At 33.6% G+C, this 26,121-nt stretch overlaps 5 protein-coding genes across 5 annotated transcripts; 3 read left to right on the top strand and 2 right to left on the bottom strand.

The window, feature by feature from the left end:
• Positions 1-1,215: 1,215 nt before the first annotated feature.
• On the top strand, positions 1,216-3,946 carry TRIADDRAFT_63552 (expressed hypothetical protein; the record flags this gene model as incomplete). The annotated part of the gene is made up of 4 exons (XM_002108902.1): positions 1,216-1,326; positions 2,394-2,509; positions 2,657-2,733; positions 3,708-3,946. The coding sequence occupies 4 exons, from the start codon at positions 1,216-1,218 to the stop codon at positions 3,734-3,736; spliced, it is 333 nt and encodes a 110-aa protein (XP_002108938.1). The 3' UTR covers positions 3,737-3,946.
• A 919-nt stretch (positions 3,947-4,865) lies between these two features.
• Positions 4,866-6,085, bottom strand: TRIADDRAFT_63551 (uncharacterized protein; the record flags this gene model as incomplete). The annotated part of the gene is made up of 3 exons (XM_002108167.1): positions 4,866-5,236; positions 5,407-5,547; positions 6,019-6,085. 3 exons carry the CDS (start codon positions 6,083-6,085, stop codon positions 4,989-4,991), a joined length of 456 nt encoding a protein of 151 aa, XP_002108203.1. The 3' UTR covers positions 4,866-4,988.
• A 2,179-nt stretch (positions 6,086-8,264) lies between these two features.
• On the top strand, positions 8,265-9,116 carry TRIADDRAFT_20105 (Rab7 protein; the record flags this gene model as incomplete). The annotated part of the gene is made up of 4 exons (XM_002108901.1): positions 8,265-8,317; positions 8,394-8,520; positions 8,599-8,817; positions 8,898-9,116. The coding sequence occupies 4 exons, from the start codon at positions 8,265-8,267 to the stop codon at positions 9,114-9,116; spliced, it is 618 nt and encodes a 205-aa protein (XP_002108937.1).
• Positions 9,117-11,639: 2,523 nt separating this feature from the next.
• On the top strand, positions 11,640-19,060 carry TRIADDRAFT_52438 (uncharacterized protein; the record flags this gene model as incomplete). The annotated part of the gene is made up of 23 exons (XM_002108900.1): positions 11,640-11,770; positions 13,175-13,259; positions 13,761-13,832; positions 14,040-14,120; positions 14,295-14,499; positions 14,614-14,669; positions 14,919-15,134; positions 15,317-15,426; positions 15,564-15,632; positions 15,736-15,801; positions 15,899-15,943; positions 16,106-16,142; positions 16,222-16,275; positions 16,952-16,987; positions 17,076-17,150; positions 17,249-17,341; positions 17,403-17,538; positions 18,034-18,150; positions 18,218-18,290; positions 18,393-18,502; positions 18,590-18,668; positions 18,785-18,830; positions 18,917-19,060. The coding sequence occupies 23 exons, from the start codon at positions 11,640-11,642 to the stop codon at positions 19,058-19,060; spliced, it is 2,136 nt and encodes a 711-aa protein (XP_002108936.1).
• Positions 19,061-20,888: 1,828 nt separating this feature from the next.
• On the bottom strand, positions 20,889-25,233 carry TRIADDRAFT_49758 (uncharacterized protein; the record flags this gene model as incomplete). Its single annotated transcript, XM_002108166.1, has 14 exons — positions 20,889-20,959; positions 21,014-21,065; positions 21,226-21,313; positions 21,394-21,472; positions 21,589-21,608; positions 21,740-21,832; positions 21,902-21,977; positions 22,056-22,156; positions 22,243-22,265; positions 22,335-22,446; positions 22,531-22,557; positions 23,263-23,337; positions 23,997-24,128; positions 25,160-25,233. 14 exons carry the CDS (start codon positions 25,231-25,233, stop codon positions 20,889-20,891), a joined length of 1,023 nt encoding a protein of 340 aa, XP_002108202.1.
• Positions 25,234-26,121: the final 888 nt, after the last annotated feature.

The raw sequence follows: 26,121 nt of genomic DNA, 5'->3' as shown, positions 1-26,121 counted from the left end.
CATTTACTAGTTAATAATAGTAATTAAACATCTGTTATAGTGCTGAGTGGACACATTAAGTTATGATAATTTACTAAAATTTAGCGATATGGTATTGAAGCAGACATGTGCAATGTCGAAAATACACGTACATTAGTAGGGATATTTACGTCACTTGCAGCCTCCAAGTTATTGCCATGTCCGTGTTCTTGTTGGTAATGAGCTTCAAGAGCTCCAGCGTCGGCGTGAGAGGACATGCATTGGGGGCAGATAAAGCCCTAAATAATAGCCCTTATGTTATATTGTTATCATCATCATAAATTCACAACGATCATGTACATTTTAGAGAAAATTAATACCAAGATATTAATCTTGGTATTAATTGTACACAGCATCTACTGTACTGTACAGTACAGATAAACTACTACTGTATGTACCAAAAGCCATGTTGAGATAATACAGCATATGCTTACTTTATTTCTGAGTTACAATAATAACTTATAATGAAGTAAATATGAAACATCATTTAACCCACTTGCTTCGAAATTTACAATATTTACGATATGCAATAGTCATTAGTCATTAAACACAACACTTACTGTAGCTTCGGCTGGTGCTGAAGGCTCGGAAACGCGCTGTGGGTTCTATCCGCCCATTTATTTATAAATGAAGCGAAATATTTCATTCATGCATTTAATCCAAAATAAAGTAATTAAATGATATAGTACAGTAAGGATTTAAAGTAATGCAAAATCAGTTATAAAGCACAAAATAACCTGCTCAAATTCTCTTTTCTTCCTGAATCTATGAAACATTTTAAAGATCAAAATAGTTAATTCGTAGTCTCCAGTAAATTCTCCAGGATAATACAGTACAGTATCTTCTACCTGTACAGTGCAATGGTACAGTACAGTACAGTACACATTAAACTGTTGCTTTACCATTATTTTAAAAAAAGTACGGTAATAATCGAGTCGGCACTAAAATACTGAATGAAACAGTACTCCTGAAAGTCATCTCATTGGAGTAGTTAGAGGTCTTTATGGTCTGGTGTACTATACAGTACTGTACACTACAGTACTGTACAGTACAGTACAGTTTCAGAAATGACTGTACCGTACAGTACGTGGCGTTCACACATGCTTTGTGCCTTCTTACAGTACTGTAAACCAAACTTCCGTAAGTAAAAGGCTCCTATCAATTTCTGACCGCTTCTTAAACTTCCAAGCATTCGCAATGGTTTTTGGAATATCAACTGTTATCAGAAAGACAAAATCTTACAACGTGCTGGTTTCCTCAGTTAGGCGCATCGCTGAGAAGCCAAATGGTTTCTTATTTAATGAGAAGGTAATATATTCTTGTAAATTATAACGTAATCGTACAATTTAAACTGTGACATGCAGAAATCCTCTTGTAGTGACAGTGGAGTTTACAGTGTACTACACTGCAGCCATACAGGGGCCTAGCTTGTAAAAATCCTCAGGAAGACATTTCGGAAACAGCTCTATATCATTGCATAGAACTACTAGAGAAAGAAGAGCATATAGAGCGGTTCAGTGATGTCTTTTTGAAGATTTTTGCAAGCTGGCAACACGGTACTACTAGAAACAGGAGAACATATAGATTATAGAGCTTTTCACCAACGTTTTTTGAAGATTTTTGCAACCTGCGGTGGGCTCACTTTTAAATATGTAAATGCATTTATGCAGTGAAATAATACAACAAAAAATCTGAAAAAGTTCAATATTCAGTCAACATTTAGGTATCAGATAATACGTATTTTTAATAATGAAAAAATTAGACCTATACTATTTACTGAATTTAAGGTAATGCTGATGTTGATCGATCTCATAAATATTATTTATTTAAACTGAGTGTAACGTGATGTACTGTACAGTACTCGTACATACTTTAAAAGCTACGATTGTAGATTAAGTGAAATCGAATTGAGTCGTTAAATTTTACTTCTAAACTTTACGGATCAATTAAAGATAATGGCACAACCACTCTCTTTACAGAATCTTTAATTAATCCAACTTAACTTTACTTGTTAAACTGTAATTATCAATTTGTAAAAGTAAAATAAAAATACTACTACTGAGAAGTAGTTATGTTTTTTATGATTACTGCGCTAATAGCCACTGATAGCACACCAGCTTGTTCCAGATTTAACAAATAACACAATGTACTATATAAGCGTTTAAGAAACTAGCGCGTATTAATTCTGCCAAATTTGTTTCCTTATTGCAAATTATTCTGTATGTCCTTACGCATTACTTTACACCAACTAGCCCGCTGCAATAACTGTAGTTAATCGCATGGTGGAACCAGTAGCTCCTCGATTATGATTATACGAGTAAAATTGCGAAATTCAACGCCTACTAATTATGGTTATAAAAATAACTTTGCTATAGCCTCGTCGCCCGGGTGAATTACGCAAAAAGGAAGACTGGGAAAATATCTGGGTATTTGGTTTAGGCCTTAGTCTTCTTCTTGGAGTAGTAGGCTATCATTATAAACCTGACACAACGTATGACGTGTTGTATAATCTACTTTCTATACTATCTTATTATATTGTGTGTACATTTTACACTTAACCGTCTCGATTGATTACATTCGTAATGATTACGGATAACTTAAAATTTAAAAATCTAATCGATAATTTTCATCTTCCTAGATTACGAAATTGGGCCAAAAACAAGGCTCTTGAACGCATTGAAACGCGCGACAAACTTAGAAAAGATCAAGAGCTAGGTTTGCTATCGTATTTTCAGCGTGTACTATAAGTAAACTTTATGATATTTCCTACTTTAGCTGTAGTAATGTAATTTTTTCGACAGAATTTCTCTTTTTGTATTCAATATTTAGTATACTGTAAGCTGTTAATAATAAGTTTTCTACTGTAGTTTATGAAAATAAGAGATAAACTCTTACATATTAGTACCATACGCTTTTACATCTCTATGTAGCTAGCTTAATTTTATGGTTAGATTGATACGAGTAAGTGTAATCAATTTTGTACAACATTTCTATTGAATAAAGAAATGTTGATAACCTAATAACATCAGATACTAGAAGTGGGTTGCTACAGTATATACCAGTGAAAAGTAGTACAGTTCATTGTGTGGCTTTCAGTTTAAAGGCAGTGTTTATACTGTGCATTTGAGATTAACATATGAACTACTTCCAACTACAGCTAAGCATAATCACTTCCTCAAATTCAAATTTATGAATTTCTTTATTGTCAAAAATCGCCTCCTAAGCTACCCTTAATTCTGTTGAGAATTTCTGCGAGAGTATATACTGTACATAGAGGTTAACATCAACTAATAAAAGTAGTATTCCTACATTCTGAGATCTAAAAATGAATAATTCTGGGCTAATATTTACAGCACTTTGCCGGTTTGTGTACTCTTGTCCAGTAATTTTATAATTCCAACATTCATTAACAACTTGTTACTAAACTTACGTACAGCAATGTCATTACAGTAAATTCCACGGCATGAGTGCCGTGTCAAGCATTTAATAGAATTTAAAAATTATGTCGCTATTATTTTATCGACGCTTAATTTTCGCCAAGCGAAATGGATTACTGTATATATATTCTGGAAAACAAATTCTATTTATTCTTTAGTTATGCTACATTTTTACCTAAAGACTGTGCAATTTAGAATCAATAGTGAACTATATTTGTTTAGTACTTAAAGCCTTATTTTATTTTTTTTCAGATATGTCTGCTTCGACGGAGTCAACTTAATATTCATTTTTATTGAAAATTGCTAAATGTTATTACCTATAAGGAGCTTGAACTTACATGATACTGGCGTAATTCATGAACTGTTAATTGGTATTGCTGTGCGACTTGGATTAATATTGCGTGTCATATACTATAAACTATAAATTACGATAATGCAGTGCTGTATTAACCATCAAAATCAAGCTTTATTCGTAAAATATAAATTTTTAACTTCTTACTGCTTACGAGTCAAACAAATTTTAGAAGACATCCTAGAAATTTGAGGTAGAAATGACGCTTGCCGAACTCGTAAATAATTATAGCTATAGTTAATGAATTTTATAATTTATTAGCATAGTATCGCCGCAAACCTATTACGTAACCTAGAAAGCGGTACTATTACATTGCTTACTGATGGAAATAACAGCTCAATTACATCTAAGCTGTTAAGATGCGTATAGAATATACAATTTGCAGCTGGATATGCTCAGGGACTAGACTTTAGTAGTCCCGATATGCTCTGGTAGGCTGATTTCAGCGCGCTATTTCACAGTATAATAGTGAATTTGATGCTAAAACTATTTAATTATACGCATAGTAGTAGTTCTCATACATTTAATTAGCTTCACGGTAATCCATCATACGTAATTGCTGGGAATGTTCCAATGCTATGGTGTAAAATGAAGCATCGTAACAATTTTCTTACGATTGCGAATTTTATGAGAGTCATCTTGCATATTCGTTATTTGATTTGATTCTATAGCTATCTTATAAAGCTGTCGAAGCATTGTCTTCGAGTCGTTATATAAAATAGGTACCAGCAGTTACGGATTGTTGAGAAAGATCATGTTAATTGTGCATCAGAGTTCATAACGAAGATAAAAAGCATCTAAAGTAATCTTGATATTGTATTACATCAGAAAGTGTAGACTGCTCGGCCCTGCGGCGTAATTTTCGTGATTATAGCATTTATAACAAAATTATTATTAAATTAATCCAATACTGACTGATACAAGGATACCCGCGTCATAGTCGGTTAATAAGGGATCACATAACTACTTCTGGATTTTTCCCAAATTGTCTTATTACATATACGTCAACTTCTAGGTAGTAAATCAATCAATTGCAGTCGTAATTAGTGTCTGCTGTAAATGACATTATAAATGTTAAGCTTTTATTAAAGTTAATACAGTACATATACTACGAATATTTCGTTGGTTACAACTAACTGTAAACTACATTTGATGATCAACAGAAGGATTGGATCTATATTCTACAGATTTTCACATTTTTCAGCCAATCCAGCCTTAGATGCGCTTCTTAAGGCTTGTATTAGATTATTCAGTGTTGCAGTCATCGAATCGCCTCTTTGTTGCCATTGTTTTAGCATTTTAGAAGCTCTGGTAAAGTGAGACGTTTCTTTATCGAACTCTTGCAAATTATTTTCGCTGAAGTTTAACGCTTCACCAAGTTTTCGCCAATCCCTACCGATCTCTTTTGAAATGATTCCAATGCACGTTCCTTATGAGTTGATTCACAAAATAATTCAAGGTGCGTAAGTTTTACTACACTATCCGATGCAATACAGCACTCTCTGTGGATCACTCCACATGCGCTACTCCAATCAAAATTTTACTGTAAGTTTAAAAGTTAATACTTCATAAAATTGATTTTCTATAGCATTAACTTACGAAGTTTAGGTTGCAGATCCATGTCAGATGCATTGCGATCATTATTTACATAAAATCCATAATATCCTAATAACGCCATACCAGTAAGGAGAAAGATACAGACAAATACTTTGTGTCTGGTTTCGTCGAAAGCGCTTTCATCTATGATTATAATTTAATATTTAAAATAAAATAGTCGAACGAGAGCAGTATACGAGTCTACAGTACAGTAGTTTGCAGAATGAGCATATCGTCTGTGTAAAAGTTAAAAATAGCAGGAACTACCAAAAGTAGGCTCCTGCAGTAGCAGTATATCATCTACCGTATATCTTCAGGCATTGTTTAAATATGCAGGGTATAAAATTCGTATTAAAATAAAACTGACAGGTTAAAGTTAAAAATTTATTTGAAATATCATGGGTCAACACTAAAAGTACTGTTAACCGTCTTTTAGTAAAAACCCACCATATTGTACAGTACTTGTGATTGTCTTACATAGTGTTTTAATATAGTCCAGTACTTGTATCGATGCTAATCCAATAACTCTTTCGCAGTAGATATTATTTTCTTTTTAAGACTGATCAGTGATCAAGGAAGGCTACTTTTCTGCTATTTATCATTATTTTGCAATACCTGGAGAAATACTACCAGCTGGTCTTTCATTTAAATGCCTTTTTCGAACACCAGATTGAGAAGCCATATCTGCCTCGTCAACGCGTGTACTGTGCTGTACCGTAGTTCTACTGTTGCACTGTACAGTACTGTATGTGTACAGTAGATTCTGTACACTCGCTCTACAGTACAGTAGAGTACTGAGCTGTACTGCCGCTGTACAGTACAGTACAGTACTAGGGACTTCTTAGACTTACTGTACTGTACAGTACACTAGTGTACACTGTACAGTACAGTACTGTAAGGTATTGGTACGGTACTGTAAATCTTTATAGAATTACCTGCAATTTTGTATATGAGTTCTAGTAAGCGAATACTGTACACTACCATCGTTTGAGACGTTTCAGCATAGGATTCTAAACATTTAGTCAAAATCTGAAGGGTCTACACTCTACAGTACTGTAAGGTATTGGTACAGTACTGTACAGTACATCTGTAGCGTGGTTACGTTGATAAGATACAGTATGTACTGTACAGTACACTGAGTGTACAGTACTGTACGGTACAGTTTGGCAACTTCTAACCATCTGTACAGTACAGTACAGTACAATATAGTACTGAACAGTGTACAGTACTGTACAGTTAAAAATTACAGTACCGTAGATCCACAAGAGCGAGGGATCGGCTAGAAAAAGTCCGCTCGCCCAGAGGGAAAAAGCTACAGTACTGTACTGTACGTACAGTACGCTGTACTGTTTTTGTACTGTATTGTACAGTATGACTACAGTACACAATACAGTACTGTACAGAATACAGTACAGTACAGTACTGTATTCCAAGTTTTTACACACGACCGTACGCCCGACCGTACGGGGTACAGTATTTCATAGTTGAAAATGGACTTCAACTCTGTGACAGCATGACAGCGAGGCTAAATTGTACAGTACAGTACAGTGTTACAGTATCGTAGAGACCCTTAGTGTACAGTACAGTGTACAGTACATACTGGTACGGTACACGTCAAAGGTTGCAGGCCAAACCAATGTACAGTACAGTCCTGTACTACGGGTAAATCCTTATACTATACTATATTACGTCATAAAAATCACGAGACCAACGTAGCGCTCTTAACCAGAGTTTAGAAGATTTGATCAATTTATTAGAGTAACGCCATTTTACTTTTGCACCTGAGTTTAAGCACTTTAAGAAGGAAAGGTTTGTACCATGTAGTGCGTATACGTGTGTTCTTTGTGTCCGTTCATCTATAGTAGCAGTAATTAACGTAATTTATGTACTTTTACTCTTGTTTATGACTTAATTTGACTGTAACGTTATCTTTCACTTATTTTGGCGTAACTCTTAAAAAGCTTTTAGTAACAACAGTACTGTACAGTACATGCATGGCTGCATGCTAACTTTCGGATTTGCAAAGGAAACACTAAACGTTCTAGTTGTGCAGTACGATGCAGCGCAGTAGACAGTTTAAAGCTTTACATAATTCATACTGTACTATATTAAATTGTTAAACACTAATTAAAATAATCACGGATTCTTTTTACTGTCCAGTGAGTGGGCACATGATTTAGCTTTATATTACGTTGAGTTCTGTACCAATGAAACTAAATCCGATAATAAGTACAGTATGATATTTTCAAAGACTGTACGCATACTGTTTTCTTTTTACATACAGCAATGGCAGTCCAATACAGTGCTCTTAATTCGTTACTCATCATGATACAGTTGCACAGACATCTTTGTAATTAATTTGATATATTGTACATAAACTGTGCGTAATATATTGTAGTGTATCTCAATATGGTTTTACACGTTCAATATTATATGGCTTAGTTCAGCAATGTTGGATGATAGTCGAAATAATTAAAGACATAGTTTTAGTGCTGTTTTGGAGTTTTGAAGTTGAACTTTACGCAGTACTGTACTGTAATAGTAGTACCTAAAAAAAGCGGCTGTACTGTACAGTACAGCACGGCGCATCAAATCGCAGCGTGAATCCATATAAGTTTTTAGACTTTTACTTTACTGTAACGTACAGTACTTCCTCCTTAGCACTTAACACTTCACTGTCGTTTTCACTGTGCGATATGTACAGTACTGTACTGTACGACTGATACGACACTAAATGTACTGTACAGTACAGTACGTACGTTGCATTACTATACAGTATGTCTATGTAACTTTCGTATACTGTGCAGTGCATTATACGAATTTATTTCGTTTTATAACCATGTTAGAGACCGCTCCGCAAGATGGCATCTAGAAAGAAAGTTCTATTAAAGGTTATCATTTTAGGCGATAGCGGGTACGTCCATCAAGAATTTTAATTAGTTGTTGCGTTTATAAAGCAATTTTCTCATCTTTTTGTTTTCATCAAATAGTGTTGGTAAAACTTCTTTGATGAATCAGTATGTCAATAAAAAGTTCAGTAATCAATATAAGGCAACAATTGGTGCAGATTTTTTAACTAAAGAAGTTATGGTTGATGATCGATTAGTGACAATGCAAGTTAGTATTACAGTTAGATTCTTTCGTGATATCAAGGTTTTAATTATTATTTCTTAAGTATATTTTCTTATCCGATAGATATGGGATACAGCTGGACAGGAAAGATTTCAGAGTCTGGGAGTGGCATTTTATCGTGGGGCTGATTGCTGCGTGTTGGTTTTCGATGTAACTGTCGCAAATTCTTTTAAATCGTTAGATGGTTGGAGGGATGAATTTCTAATTCAAGCAAGCCCTCGTGATTCCGAAAACTTTCCTTTCGTCGTGTTAGGAAACAAAGTTGACCTAGAGAATCGTGCTGTAAGACCCTCATCTCTTAAGCTGTTGACAAAACTTGGTATCTGGGTGGCTAACGAATTTCTTATAATATACTGTTCTAGGTCACAATGAAGAGAGCTCAAAATTGGTGCACATCTAAGAACAACATTCCTTATTTTGAAACAAGTGCTAAGGAAGCAATTAATGTGGAGCAAGCTTTCCAGACTATCGCTAAAAATGCCTTGGCAAGAGAATCTGATGTATCTGTGTATAACGATTTTCCCGATCCGATTAAACTTAATAACAGCGAAACTCCAAAGTCTGATGGCTGTGGCTGCTAATTCTGACACTTTTATAAACAACTTAATGTATTTTGCTAATAAAGTAAATCTTGTATCAGTGTTGTAAAGAACGCGACTCTAAATCTTTAATCTTAATATTACAGTACTATAAAGGCGGTGATCTACTGTAAAAGAATGCTTGATACTGCATATACGCGTATGTTCAGTTGTATGTTAGCTTCAAGAATTAACCGAAATTATAAATAGGTAATTGCGTACATATAGTACTATTTCGACACCAATCCACCAGTTACAATTTTATTAATAGATACTTTTATTCCGATTTTGATTAGATGATTGCTGCACTCTTAACTATGTAGCATATATATCAGTTGAAAAGTGCAATTGTGCGATGTGACTGTAATAAACACTTTTCGCAGAGTAATAATTTGGTAAGAATGATATAAGTACCGTTGTACTGTAGTTATTGTAAGCTCATGTGTTAAGCGCTAATTGATATAATTGTCTTTCGTAATCGTTAATGTTAGAGTAGTGATAAAAAGTAAAATTGTAACCTCTGTTGATACGCATGGTGAAGTAATGGTCTAAAATATGATATATTAAAACTACTGTATCTACTGTTGGATGTGTTCTTCAGTTGTTTTATTTAATTCCCCCCAAAATTAGGGTAATCAAGGTTTTAGTACTCAAGGAAATGTAGAGTAGATCTTATCAAATTTTAATTTGTTAAAGAAGCTAATGCCTCTAATTACAATCGACTTATTTGTCGGAGTAATTCTATCGCAAACTGACTTTGTTTAAAATATTCTTAATTGTAAGGTTTGTTTTATGATTTTGATTTGTGCTCACAGTATAATAATCAGAGGATATAATCTGAAAATTTCAGTGGCAATTAATCCTGAATACTGAGAAATAGAAAGTTAATAGACCAAAATTGTCTACACTACGCTGCTGTCGCCCTTGTTTGCGTTTATTTACAACTATCAAGGGGTTATCGATCGTATTTAGAATGCGTGCTTACAAAGTATATATTCACTAATCGATTACTAGTTTCGACTCGGTTTGATTTTCCTTATCGTGACTTCTACTGCACCGCCTATGCCGCAATGACTCATTAGTCAAGTTCTAAATTAATATTTTACGCTTACGAATTGAAATCGGTTTATAATCTTCATGAAAGCCGGTATCTACAGAGCACACCTATACTTTGTTGATTAAAACTTTACCTAATATCGTAATTTTGATTTCTGAAGTAAATTGCATCAGCTCATTTCGCAACCCAGATAAAAATTGTTACTAATGATAGTGCAATGCAAGCCTCTATCATTTATATATTTAAACGAATTGTATTAGTATTTAACAGTCTATAGCGAAATTTTCAGATAGCCACTGTCATTTAATTCAATACCTCATATAGTATCATCAATATGTGATTTATTGTTATGTTATCGCATGATATGATGATTCAGGTATACAGTACTGTACACTGTACAGTACAGTAGTGTAAAGTACTGTAGAATCTGTAGTTGCAGAGTACTGTACTGTACTGTACACTGTACAGTGTACACGTGCTGTAGTATGGTACGGTATCTATGTTTGATTCTGTAGGCTGTTAAGGTTAAATAGTATTGCCTTTGCTGCAATAAAAGTACCGTATACAGTACTGTACTGTATTACCCAGTTATCTCGTGATTCCTAGAGACCCTTAGATATGCGGTTGCAATAATGGTTAGGTTATTCTAATCCTGAAGCATCTCTTTACCGTGTCCGATCGTTATTTAGTTTTGGGCGTATTGTATGACTGCGTACATTACATGATAGCATTGTCCTTGCACAGTAGCCATGTACACAGCAGCGTACATTTGAAGACGAAATTCAGATTAAACTTATGCTCATTTTCCTAAATCTATCGAATGAGTAGCATTGTACTTATCTGCATGCTGAAAGTCTACACTCCCGTTGTTGAAAGCGGTGGATAACCGCAGTAGTACGGTTGATCTAACGGCATACTCAAAGTTTTTACACACGATTGTACGGCATGTTTATTTTGTTTCTCAGATGTAAAAAGGGAAAAATATTGCTGGAACTAACGTAAAAATACTATACTTTATACCAATATGTAACTTCACGGACACATTTATTAAACTTTAACCCGACCGTCCATGTAGTGCAAGAATAGTCAAAGCACGAAGTAATTATAATTACTGTGTACAGTTTTGTAGTGTACTGCAAGTGTATGGTACTGTACAGTACTGTACTGTACTGTATTGCAAATTACAGTACAGTACAGTACAGGTTCTCTGGAGTACAGTACAGTACTGTACCGAACTGCATTTCCTGCTAAATACCGTACAGCAGTGCTTAATTAAGTTGTGGCCGTATTTAGCTCGTGATTACTATCGCTACTCACTAGCAGATTAAAATTACCATTAAAATTATTTGGAAACAGTCTTTTTGCTGATTTTTCACTGTACTGTACAGTACAGTATTTAGTTACAGTTAATACTTACAGTTACACTGTAAGTTTTTATTGTTAAAAAAGAAGAAGAAAGTAATTCCGATATGGCTCTTTGGGCAGCGTCGCAAAGTTTGCGTGGTCCTGCGCTACAGCAAATGCTGCAAACTTATGAAATGCATCAATTTCATATAGAAATTAGATGCGTCTTTGCCAACTGGATAGAAAATCAGTTTTGGTAAATAAAATTCGAATCCTGTAATACTGTACGTTTGTAATCTGCAACATGCAGTACTGTATCATCGATCGCGTACTGTAAAACCAGTGTTTTTTTCATAGGGAGTCTCCGTTCACAGCTATTTAATCGACACCGTCGAAACGAAGTGATCTTAAGATAAGATAAACACAATAAGTGTACAGTATAATGCGATGATAATACTTTGTACTAGCCTGAACATTGATGTGAACCATTGTAACGATTGTAGGATACCTTATTACTATACTTTCACTATAATATAACACTGACCTGATTTTACCCATTACTCGTATTGATGACTAAAGGTATAATTTTCGAATCAAGTCAGTTTCATGAACTAAATTGACTCAATCCAATTTTTTAGATACTATACTCTATTCACTGCAAGTATCTGCATTATTTTTGTCCAACTTCAAGATTCGAACCGCGCTCCTGTACTGTACCTATAAATTAGAAATTGCCAACTACACGTAGTCAACTAGTGCATAGTTCTTCCGCAAAATCTGCAATGTACACGTAGATACAGTACAGTAATAATGTACAGTATTGTCCGGCTAAACTCATAGTAAAGTGGCATAAAAAAATGTTACATTAAAGTACCGTACTGTATTTACGATTTGGTGTGCCACATGTTTCGTATTTGTGTCGCCTTTCAATTAAAATTTTCAACGATTCAACGTTTCAGCTGTTGTAGATCGATTGCATGAATTTTCACTGTAGTACAGTAAAATAATTATATGATTTGATACTATCCAAATGTCTACGGTAGAGCAGGAACGTCAATTAACGCAATACTATTTGTTACTGTTTAATTATTGAAAATTGCCATACGTACGTGATGCAACTTGCTCTCGAATAAGTGCGCATGATAAGTAGCCCATGGAGAGTTGAGCCTGTTTACAAATTGTAGTGTACAGTACAGTGGGTTCATGTGATATCTTTCTGCATCCTGTTACTGGATGAATAAGAAACTCCTCAACATAGCATAGATCCCTTTCTTGATTCTAGAAATCTTTTAAAGCTATAGAAATTTGTTGTGAAACTGTAACGTTAAAAATCACATTAGCGAATCATGAACAGTATCGATGAGATGATTTCGTGATGTTATAGCGCGTAGAAATTTCGTCTGTACGATATTTATTCATTAAAACAGAGGATTTATATTAGAAGCTTATTTTTTTACACAGTCTAAAAACTGAGATTGGACACTTCTGCGTTTTGTAAACTAGGGCTAAACATGGGCTAAGTTTACTTGTCGTGGTTTTATCATTGTTTTTTAGTCTCGAATTTAGCAATTAAATCTTAAATTTTACGTTCCTATAAAGACTGGTACTGTACATTTTAGTGAATACGAAATTTGTAAACAAATGCTGTCACCCTCTGTAGGAGTTTAGGACAAAATCGAGATGAATTGACTGCTATTCGTGTCCGTGATGAGTTGCTGAGCCTCATGAGACAACAAACACAGCAGGTGAGACCGAATATGATGTTTGATCTAATGCATTGAATTTCAGTTTTAAACATAACTCCTCGTAACAATTATAATTATGAAATGCTCAGCTTGCAAATATAAAGTAAAGCTGGTGCACACGTTGTAGCTTTTTTTGAATTTTACGTTCCGTGCCTTGTAAGGTACTTACTGTACGAACGTCCAGACATACAGTACCTGCAATGAAATAAATTAAGGTTTCCTATGGTAGTACCATACGCGCATCTGTTGTGTTTGTAGTAATCTGTATCGCACACCCTAGGTATTTTTACACTTTAAGTCGATAATGTATTACTAGTTATTAATAGCTACAGACGTACATGTCGTTCAATTTACAATTGCAACATCTATATGCAACTGATTAAACTATCTACTGAACTCAGTACACCGTTGCTTTAGCGTGCCTTAAAGTACATGCAAGTGTTAATCAACTATTTTTATTAAACTTAAATCCGTTTTCTGGTTTATGATACCTTTTAATAGTTGGAACAAATTTCCACGCAGGATGCACTGCTGCAGTGGTCTCGTATGACCAAGTATATCGAAGATTTTAAGGTAGGTAGGTAATGAGATCTGTCTCTTATAAGATAAGACAAAGCTATGATTTACTCCATGTTTTACTGCTGATAATGACAGTTTATTATTCATTAGTACTATTGTTATCACTAAAACTGAAGACACTCTGATTAACAACAGTATCATGAGTATAACATACCTCACATGTTAAACAAAATAATGCTATATTACTATTGAAAACTACAGAATCGATTTCAACAGAATCCTATGAGACTATTGGATATTCTTCTTGATTGTCTCGAGACAGAAAGGAAATTGTGCCAAGAAGTATGTATTGTATACGTTTAAAGAAGCTAGACACCGATTTTACTTTTGGATATCCTGTTGGTTCAGTTGAGATATAGACGTTTTTATAGAAATCGCATTACCCAAACTACAGTTTGATTATCGAACTTGTTAAAATATTGTAAAGCATCATTTACTTTTATTCACATCTCGTAGGCTACAATAACCTTGAAAGGGAATGATGAGTCATCCAATTGGCCGAACGGAAATAATAATATTAGCACTGCGGCTGAAGATATTCGTAAAATCTGCAGCCAACTGCATATGATCACGATTGATGCTGAAAACGATTGGAAAAATATTCAGCAGCTGCGAGAAAATTTGAATATTTTATATCATCATTGGAATAAACTTTTAGAAGGTTAAAATTAAATTTTTATTGGATATTTAAGAAAGTATTTTACTTTAATACTGTTAATTATATAGATTAATTACTTGTGCAATTATAACTTGAACATCTTCCGTTTTACTATAGAACACCCAGAGTGTAGGTATCAGCCAGTTCCCAATTCTAAATATCCTTCCAGTCAGGTATAAGACACTTCTTCATCCCACATACTGGATGCATCGCTGTAGCTTTTCGCCAAGAGAAAAATTAAGCATATTTCTTACAATTAGATGCAAGCATTTAAGCAACGCCAGAAATTATATAACGATATTCTTAAAATCGTAAAACATCGAAAAGATACAGAAATGGTTAGAAATATTTGATTAAAAGGGTATATGTAATGATACTGTCATGCAGCTGTAGGAATGACTATTTTTTACAATTAAATTAAGGGAATTGCGGAAAAATTTGCTAAAATTGTTGAGGGAGTCAAGGTACTACACTCAAAGGTACTTGATGTCCAATTATTTGAATGGAAGCAGCGTCAGAAGGCACTAGGTGGAATTGAAAACTTGATGAACACTCATTGCGAGGAATTAAAACAAATTCAGCTATGGTGTGAAAGTAGCTTAGATACTATTTGGCAAACCAAAATTTTAGTGGAGCAGGTTGACATGTCGAAAATTTATTCATTCATAACATACAGATATGAAATTTTTTCTTTGCATAGCATACGTATTTGCGAGTTGAAGTTCAGGAAGATTTGATAGCGCGTACATTGGAAATAATGTAATAACATGCTTCAAGGGGAATGATCAAAAAATTTTAATTTATAATTTATAATTTATAGCTATTAGCAGTATGTGATAAGAACCTGCATGCAAACGATCAGGCAGTTAAGCCTACGTTGGATATTATACTTCAAGAGCTGGAAAATCTCCTCTCGGAACTTGTGAACAAGTAATTAATGGCAATATGTTTAGTACAGTATTGTTGGACAACCATTCGTACTACAAAAGTGAATCATTATATTATGAATACTTATTTATATGGTGTAACTTTTAAACGTACACATTACTGTTATATTATATTATCAGAGCATTTGTCATCATGAAGCAACCTCCTCAAATAATTAAAGTAGATACAAAGTTTGCCGCATCTGTTTGGTAAATTATGTAATTAAATAATATATTGGCTATTGCGGATAAGGATAGATAATATAACGGATTAAATTTTACACTATGAATTTATTTGCTCTCGACACATCAGCTCACTAATTGGTACAAAACTGAATGCCTTTTCTCAATTAACGGACGTTAATGCATACATTCTAAGGTATGTTAAGATAATTTATTAGCAACACTTATAGTATTTCTCTTCTTGATATATTTTGATTTATTATGTTACACTTCGATTATTACTGTATCGGCAGTGAATCTCAGGTTCGAAGTTTGCGCAGCGGAAATTTTCCGCCTGAGTAAGTAAGAATCAGGATTGTACACTATACATTGTACAAGCATATTATCATTGAGTTTAAGAGCTCAGTATGGCACTTAAAGGCTAATTTATCCTTAGTCAGTACCTGCTGCTAATCCCGACTAGAATGTAACCCTTAAATATTTATCTTTATATTTTATAGTTTAGGTGCTAGTGGTAAAATTCTTAATAGCTGCAAGGTACGTATTCAAGAAATTTATTATTTTATTAACGTAATTTGTGAATAAAAATTCTAAAATTTTGTTCAATAAAATCTAGCCAATGCAATTCGACAGTCAAACAAGAATGTGGAAAGTTGATTTAACGAATATGGTAATTTAATACTTCAGTAATAGTAATTAGTAATCGTACTCGCCTTAAACATTACGTACACGATGTCGTACAGTCTTAGAACTTGGTTTACTGATGAAGTCGGATTTTCTTACGCCTGTAGTTCCAGGCTGAATATCAACAGTACATTAATTTAAAATTATACGAGATTGCAATATGTTTACGTGAATAGTTAATGATTGCAGCGCGTGTATTATACGCTTTAACTTATAGTAACTACCACGGAAGTAAAGACTCTTTGTCGCAGTAAACGTGAGGCACTGTTTAAAATCAGTTAAGCACTAGTTAGCCAGCTAGTGTGAGAAAAAATTTCGATGCGTTTTTATGTTAAAGCGTAGGCACAGGTTAACACAGAGTATGTTCTACTGCTATTCATTACTGTTGAAGTGGTAGATACCAAGGTTTACTTACTTTATGATTCGATCACTATAGATTATCAAAGGCATTGATGTAGGAACTAAGTATTCGCGATTTGAAGCAATTTTCAACGGCAATTTCAACATTGATACGTTCATGTATAAATTAAAATATAACGATTTTAGAGTTGACTGGTTTTGATCTTTGCAACCTTTAATCATAGTAATGGTTTTTTGCAACATAAGTAGAATTTATGATATAAGAGCGATTTGTAATGAATTAAGTTGTCTTTCTTTGCTAGAAAATTGGTAGAAGAGCAACTGCAAAGGGTGATGAGGTAGATAACTAATATTCTTCTCAACCTTGAACACCAATATTAATAATATAATAAACATTTCTTGTAAAATTCGTTGTACGTACTGCAGATGGTAACAGAACTAAAGTTTGCCATCCTGTTTACATCCGAATTTACTATCCAAGCTAAGAAGATTATAGTTAGGGTATCCTAAATTTATTTCATTATGTTATAGAACATTGCCTGCGTTTACTAAGTAATTTTTGATGTCATAATGTCTTAACAAAATTCATATTTTCATAGGATGTTTCGTTGCCAACTGTTATAATTGTAAATACAAATCAGACTGCGAATGCAATGGGCACGGTCGTTTGGGATAATTATTTTTCTTCTCCGGTAATTTAAGTTTTAATTTTAGTGGTAGATTTAGCTTTCAATAAATTGCATTTTGATTTAGAATCGTGAAGGTTTCGAAGTGCCGAAAGAAGTCAAGTGGCAAAGTATTGCTCACATGCTAAACACTGAATTTTTCCATAGAGTTGGAAGTGGACTATCGGAGGAAAACCTACAATTCTTAGCTTGCAAATTAATCGGTTAGTGATTTACAGTAAATTCCAAAGTTTACTGACAGATTGAGCAGTATTTTAGCTAATACGCGTACACCTCACGTAGACACTGGTTACTGTTATAGGTGACTCACACGTGATGAAAACTGTAGACTTATCATGCACCGTGGTTACATGGCAGAAATTTATTAAGGCAATTTAATTCGCATCGATTCTTTTCAATATCCTGTCGGAAAAAATATCGAAGAAATGACGTCCTTACTGTGTACTTCACCAGATATTACTAACTTAGCTAAACTTTGCCACAAACCTACAGATTCCAGTTTCGGAATTTAATCAGCCTTTTTGGAAGTGGTTTCATACGGTTCTTGATCTGATGCAAAGTAACTCAGAGCTGAAAGCAATATGGTGTGAAGGGTGATTAAATCTTACTTTAAATCTAAGAGATTTCAATAGCCTCACTACTGTAAGCTCAGTTTGCTCAGTTTAATTCATTTTATAGACTATTCGTGGGCTTTATAGCTAAGGAAAGAGCAAAAGAAATTCTTTTAGGGTGTGAACCTGGAACATTTCTGTTACGGTTCAGTTCTGGGAAACCGAAAGCAATTAGTATATGTTTTACTCGAGTTGATCGCTCAGGTATCTTATGTGCCTTTCCAATTACAAAACGCTCTATTTATGTCACGAAGCATTTTGTACATATTAGGTCAGAAAGTAGTGGAATTTCCTGAACCTTTAGATGAGAAAAAATTTACGCTTATGAAGACTTTATCGGAATGGTAATCGGATACTTTTTGAGGATATAATATACAACTGTGATTGTCATCAATAAGATGAAGTAACACGTACTGAAAGAAATTTATGTAATTGCTTGCCTACAGTTTATTCGATATACAGCAATTTAGATATGTATACCCCAAAGGAATTTCTAAAGAAGATGCATTCCGTAGTCATTACAGCGGTAGCGGTAATCAGATAAGCTGCAGTCGAGGTTAAACTGATATGAAAGTTAAAAAAATACACGTATTGTCTGAATGGAAATTGCTCTATTGACTTGCACATGTTTATATCGCTACAGAAACTGCCGGAAGCGAAAATGGAAAAAGTAGTATATATGATAAATCAAGGCTGAAATTTAAGCTATTTTTGGATGATAGGTAAAATATCTTTTAAGAAACGTAAAACGCTACATTTCTTATGTCGTCTTGTGGTGCGACGTAATATAAGTATGAGTATGTAATAAATCGTTCAGTATCATTTACTAATATCATAGCACTGGATCTGAACCTTCGTCGACGTGTTCAACACCTCTTTCTACGGTAAAAATTCCATTATTTACATTGGTATCCGTTCCTTAATAGCAATTTTTATTGTTAATGTATATGTGATTTGATACACCGAACAGCCTCAAGCACTCACTCCATCAGTGGACCATGACTGTGAAATGGCGGGGATTAACGTATACTCAGAAATGCAAGATGTTTCAGACGATTTTGTTCGGCACCTTCTACAAGGCAATGCGGTTGACGAATCTGAGAATTTCAACTAACACTATAATTCTAACACCATATCACAGTTGAACCTGAGATGCTAATTAAAATAAGCTTATACAAAATTGGCTATAATGAAGTGATACCTTAAGAATTTTTCATGAATAGTTGGTATACTCATGTATAACTTAGGCTATAACATGCAAAGAATTTCGGACCTATAAGGATATGCTGTCAGCTACTGTCTTCTAGAATCTTCTGCACAAATTATGATTTATGCATGCATTATCCTATACAACAATGTCAATGTATTCTCATTACAACATTGATTATCCACAAATCATTATTAAAAATATTCTGCAAATTATAACGGTGTTGTTATAAACTAGCTGAAAATAATTTTACTTACCGCAGATTTGAAGTTGCTTTATACCTAATCGATTTTAAAGACTGCGAATGATTATACAATTTCTTTGATACGCGCTGCATCTGTCGAAATTTTATAAAATACCAGATTTGATGAATAATCTGGCCCGTGACAAGAAAACAATTTGTAGTTTTGTATTCATGTGTTATTTTATTCAGATAATTATTTAGAAAATAAATAGAATTGTCAAAATCTGTTATTCCGCAGAAGGCAAATAAAAATTTTTTACCATTTTTGGAATTTTGCGTAATTTTTTTTCAAATACTATTTCACATGTATTGTTAGCGATCGAAAATCAAGCCAACAAGTGATAATAACCGTGTGCAAGTCCAAGTGTCTTTTAAGTACCTAGTTACCTACCCATCAATTGTTAATAATGGGCAATAGTAAATCTTGCAGTGTAGGAATCAGGTTCGTAGGTTACTGACTTAGATTCTTAACTCTCAAGAAGTGGTGTATGAATCATAAGACTACTTGTTATGAAATATGAAACATTTGCAGCATAGCTTCTATGAGCTACCCTAACATACTTTTATAGTGCTCAAATATTTACTTAATTAAAAGGTTCTTAAATCCTGCAGTGCAAATTATACGCTGACATACTACTGCAGCAAAAATGTCCTGCTCGTGATATTTGGCTTAAGTAAGGCTGTAACTATGACTATGTGTGACATGATTTTTGCTAGCGATATGCGCTACTAGAGTTACGACCACGGTAATGTCATATAATCGTCGTCAGCGCTGCAACCGGCTTTAACTATTGTAGCGTGAAATCTGAGATATTAATCTTCAGGAATATCTATTCATACCATTGTTAGACAAAACAATATAAGTACTTTCGCTGCACATAATTCAGGTCATTTTATTTACTGAATTCCAGCATTACAATAATCCGTTATGAAATACATGTAATGGTGAATAGTTTGATATTACCGATATAAAGAATCATCAGTACTTTTGTATTTCAAAATAGTAGATGTAGTACTGACTTATGGAAAATAACACCTACAGAATTGCTAAAAGGCATGCATATTCGCCTACTCAAAATATTGCTAGATTTAAACTGTATTTAGAAAATACAATCTGGTTATTCTGATGAACGTAAAAATAATCGCAAAATAAGCTAATAAAGCTATTATTTCTTATTGTAACCATCGCATGTTAAGATATACATTCAAACGAAATATCATAGAACCTATCAGGTTTTACCGATGGCGGTGATATACTTTACCGAGATTTAAGTCACGATTGTAACGCAAACAAACTATATTCTATACAAGCCTACATATTATTTTTTAAACTGAATTACCATCTTATGTGAGTAATATAGTCATAATCCTGCCTGACATTTTCATTTTACAACTAGAGATCTATATCTCGAAATTTCTCGGACTGACAGCAAGTAACCAAGTATTCCACCTTCATGCAGACTCATCTCAACAATAGCACTGACAAATGTACTAACTTCTTCGTTGTTTAGTCTGGCCATTACTTGCATTTGAAGATGATTTAATACCAGGAGATGCAGCAACTACATCAGACTCATTATTATCTTCATCTTCCATTTTATCCGTAAATTTTTCACTTATCCCGAGCTGCTTGAGACGTCGAATAACCACAGCCGCATTATAAGCTTGCTGTTTAGTAAAATATAGTTATCATATGTATTTTAGTCATGAACAGTACAAGTATATTTAGTTTTTACATAATATTCTACCTTCAGACAATAAAACTATAAGCCAATCACACAATATGAAATATACTGTAAATACTGCCGTATTGTTGTTATTATCGTACCTTCCACTTTTTTTTTGCGAAATTTTTCTTCATCTGATTGCTAACAGATTCGTGAATATTTTTAGTCAGCGCTTCTCCTCCAGATATCCTGAAAAAGTAGCAAAGGACTGATACCGCTGAAATGCATAGGAAAATTTTTAAAATTTATTGTATACTCATATTACGAACCAAGGGTGACGAAGGGCTTGCAAACAAGAGACTCTTCTCTTTACAATTTTACACATCAATCCGTTGATGAAGTCTTTCGCTATGTGAATATATTTTAATAATTACCAATCCTGTAAGGTTAAATTACCTTCGAAAATCAAGATTACTTTAACTGTATTTATATAAGAAATTCAATACCAAATGGTTTGTGTATACCTGAATCTGAAATGTCGTCCCTTGAAAGGAAGATAATAATAGTAGCATTTATTAAGCGTTACTGCTTACTTATTTTTTATGCGCATAACACATGCTTACAAATTATAAGAATATGATTTAAAACTGAGTAGACATTAAAATAGCCTCATACCAGTAAGGAGAATCGAATTCGTATGCAGCTCTCATAATCTGAGCGAATAATTCCGTATCATCTTCATCATAAAATGGCGGGTACCCGCACAATCTTACACAGATAAAACAAATAATTATAATGAAGCATGATAAACAGTATCCTATTTGCAATTTAACGTACAAGATGTATGAAATAACGCCAATTGACCAACAGTCAACTTCCTTTCCGTAAGGTTCTTGTGCCAGAACTTCGGGAGCTAAGAAAATGTTTGTTAATACAAAACAATATTAACTCAGATACTAGATTTATGGCATGTAAATGCAAGATTTCTTACCAACGTATCCTGGTGTTCCGCATGCAGTTGCCATTGCTGTACCATCATCCATGTGAGATAGACCAAAGTCGCTGATCATAATCTTTGAATCGTCAGCTGGACTATTATAGTTACATTTACAAAGTAAAACCGTTATTGTAATACTGCAAACTGTTCAAGCGAAAGATCTAAGTATTCGTTCGCTTACCTATAATATAGCAAATTCTCCGGCTACAAAAAGACGTCAATTTTTAAAAGAATTAAAATAGTTAAGGTCAAATGCCTAAAGAAAATTTTTACCTTCAGGTCTCTATGAACAATACCAATATCATGAAGATAACCGACAGCCTCTAAAACTTGCTTTATCAAAACGGAAGCGTCTCGTTCAGTATAACTTCCCTTTTGTACAATTCTATATCAGTAAGCAAAACTTTTTGTGGCTAAAAATCCCTCTTGGATACGACACATCAATCCCATTTAAAATGCTACGGCTTACCTATCAAATAGCTCCCCACCAGTTACCCTACCAAAATGACAAAAAATTCGAATAATTTTTAATTAGCTATATTGTCTGATATAAATTTCGACTTCTGTAACTATTAGTAATGTACAGGCAATATATAAGGCTTTCGGATTTAATCGTAATTAAATAGCAATTCCTGTGCATAAATAAACAGGTATTATCTATTATTGAAAAAGAATCCATTTAATTCACAAATCGGGATTCATTCTTTTAGTAACTGACAAAATTCAATTTGTGCAATAATAACTCTTATTTAGTACTAGGACGCAACGTAACGGTACAGTAAATACAGTATTAATACAATCCGAACTACAGTGTCAGTTAATACGAACGAAAATCAACTTACGAGTAATATGTTACAATCAACATAATCAGTAATTTAGTTGTAAGAATTTAGAAACATTACGATAGAAAGTACAAGTTGGTAAGTAGCTTTAAGAATCAACCTTGTTAGCATAGTCTAATATTCGAAAAAGGAATGTTGCAACATAAAACGCTATAACAACAGTAACGAATTCACATGCAAAAGCATTACGTTGTGTATTTGTAATAACTTTCTGTAACCTGAAATCTACTTCAAATGTAATGTTAAAAAATTGCGATAATCGGTGTCATACAAACGTGCAAGAAGACATAGAATAATTTTCAGTTAATATATTTATAAGGTTATTATTAACATTATACAATAATGCTAGTCTTGCTTACAGTTCCATAATCAAATAAAGATGAGTTTTGCTGTCATAGAGTTCGATCAACTTCACAATATTTGGGTGCTCAACTCTATGGAAATTAATACAATCAGAAGGATTCATTTAATACTTCACATAAATGGATCTATATCATAATACGCAATTTTAAAGACGGTAGGTCATTATTACTTGAATAGAGTAGATATTAGATAATAATCACTTCTATTTATACATTATAAAGTATTAATTTACTGGCCATGAAGGCATATAATACACAATTGTACATGCATACAACACGTGAGGCCTTGATGTTTATAAAGAGTAAGCTGTATCACAGTATGTACAACTAGGCTTCGGCTAGTTCCGTAAACGAATGTTAAATTGACAGTGCATACTACACGCTATAGTAGAGTAATTGAATACTATTCATTTACATTTCCTAAATATGAGCACACTTACATAGCAATATCGTTATGTTGCGTAAGCGATCGCTGCCTAGTCCTAGTACTCTTTTTCTAACTTTAAATAGCTAGTATCGTAATGCGATCAAACACTACACTAACACTACAGTATCGTAGTCCATTTAATAGATATATAACCTATTTAACCGATAAGGCTTCGGTTCGGACTGAAATTTCTTACATCTCATAACTAAGTGCTCTAGATAATCAATAATTTTAAGATGTTACAAAAACACTCAAGCTATATTTGCTATCGTTTTGTTAAATTTTTAAATCAAAGGTTACTTACTTTTGCAAAATAGCAATTTCATTTTCCAGAGACTTTTCTTTACCCTTCACCGCACGTTTATCGATACATTTTATCGCGAATTTTTCCTTTGTTTGTTTATTTTCCGCCAAAACGACTTCGGAAAATGCTCCCCTAAAATAGATTCAAGTTAAATAAAATATTCCTGTTTAGTATTATAGCAAACATCTCCCGTTTTACCGTATGTTAATTCTATTGTTGCTGAACTAGTTAGTGTATACTCTAGGCCACTCGTTTGTGCTAAGATTATAATGCTTTGGGTATCGATTGTGCAATGCATTGTGCTCGTTATTTTGTAATCAGGCTTCACGACGGCGATAAGAGGGACAGATATATCCGGAAATGATCCTTAAGAATTTTTTAATAAGACGGAAGCGGGATATTTTAGCTTATTACGATTCGGTTAATACTCTAGTTTTAATCACAACATTATAAGATAAGCAGGTTTCTGCTTCCTGTCCTATCGGATGAGCTCTGAAATTTCCGAGTAACAACAGCATCTCTTAAGGCTTTTCAGTTTTTTATTTCCATATATTCAAGTACAGTATATATCATTTATATTGAACTGTAACGTATAGTAGCTTGGGTTTGCGTCTCCTATGCTGTACCGCAGAGAAAAATAATACTACTACTGGCCTAAGTCTATGTTCGTATACTAAAGACGTCTCAGTAAAACAATGAAAATTTTGGCTGCTATTATATACTTTATGCAAAAACTTTAACACAATAAATAAAATGATGAAAATATCAATCAATTAATCAAATAATCTTAAGTATGTTAATACCAGGATATCAGTTAAATAACCTACTGTAATTGAGGCTGAGGCGTACCTCAGTCAAAAACACAGGAATATACAATTGTACCTTGAGCAATCCAAAATTTGTGCATTTGCACTATACATTTTGCCGGGTTAGCAAAATGCCTAATCAATATACAGTATAGCTCTGATATCAGTCATATTTGTAACTAATTAACAAGCTGTACCTTATTATAATAATTTACTATGATAATGCAGTATTAAGGTAATAAATTATAGTACCTTTCGTAAATAAATACAACTGGTATAAGGAATTAATAAATATAAGGTAAAGAGTATAACGTTTACGGTATTATTTATTGATCAGTGCTACGCTATGAAACTCACGTTCCAAGTACGTCTTTGAAGCTGTATTTGCTATGCACCTTCTCATCATTTTTCTTACGACCAAAGAGCGGCATCTTCAATATTCAGTAGTTACGTACAATAACGCACGTCAAGATTTAAAAAGTTACCGCTTCTTGCAAATTGAGGGAAACTTTTAAGTTCCTGAAGAAATAATGAGATTTATGGTTACTTGTTTACAGTATAGTATATCATAGTGTAACATACTGAACTGTAGGTAGCATGGTAGTTTGTACAAAGTACTTTGATGGGCGTTTACAGATAAAAAATAGGCGTGCTTACACTTTCATGTACTGTATATCCGGTGCTGTATAGCTACACAACATTAGGTTATTTTATTCGCAGTTAGTATGAATAGTATCGCATATATAGTAGCAATCGTTTATTAAAAAAATTATGTAAAAAGTAACATAAATAAATATAATGCGTATAACTTAGCATTAAGCTTTGGCTCGTTGTCATTGCCTCGTGCAGTCGAGACTACAGTATACTCTATTCTACCACGGTAGTATTGGTATCATACTGACAATGTATATTTATAGTGTGTTTACTGTAGGTTTACAGTACGTGCAGTACTGTACTGTACCTGTACTCTACAGTACAGTACTGTACTAGGCGACGTTTACGACGGTCCAGTTAGCATTTCAAATTTTTACCCATGCACTGTACACTGTACAGCACAGTACTGTAAGTATACTGTACTGTATAGTACAGTAGTGTACAGTATAGTAATTTAAGTGCCAAGCAGTGATACAGTACTGTACTTGATAGGACTCACTGTACTATACATTACAAGCTCATAGCTTAAACGTGGGTGATAATACAATTACGAAACTAATAAATTTTCAATCTAAATAGAAAGACATCAAAAAAAGTATCCTGTAATATTTAATACTCTAATAAGGAATAAGCGTTAAAGAACGAACAAAATTTTACCTCACGGA

Source organism: Trichoplax adhaerens, genomic scaffold, assembly GCF_000150275.1.
Source record: "Trichoplax adhaerens TRIADscaffold_1 genomic scaffold, whole genome shotgun sequence".
In the NCBI taxonomy this organism is placed as follows: domain Eukaryota; kingdom Metazoa; phylum Placozoa; class Uniplacotomia; order Trichoplacea; family Trichoplacidae; genus Trichoplax; species Trichoplax adhaerens.
Note: the sequence above shows the minus strand (reverse complement) of the source record. Positions and strands in the feature narration are given on the sequence as shown.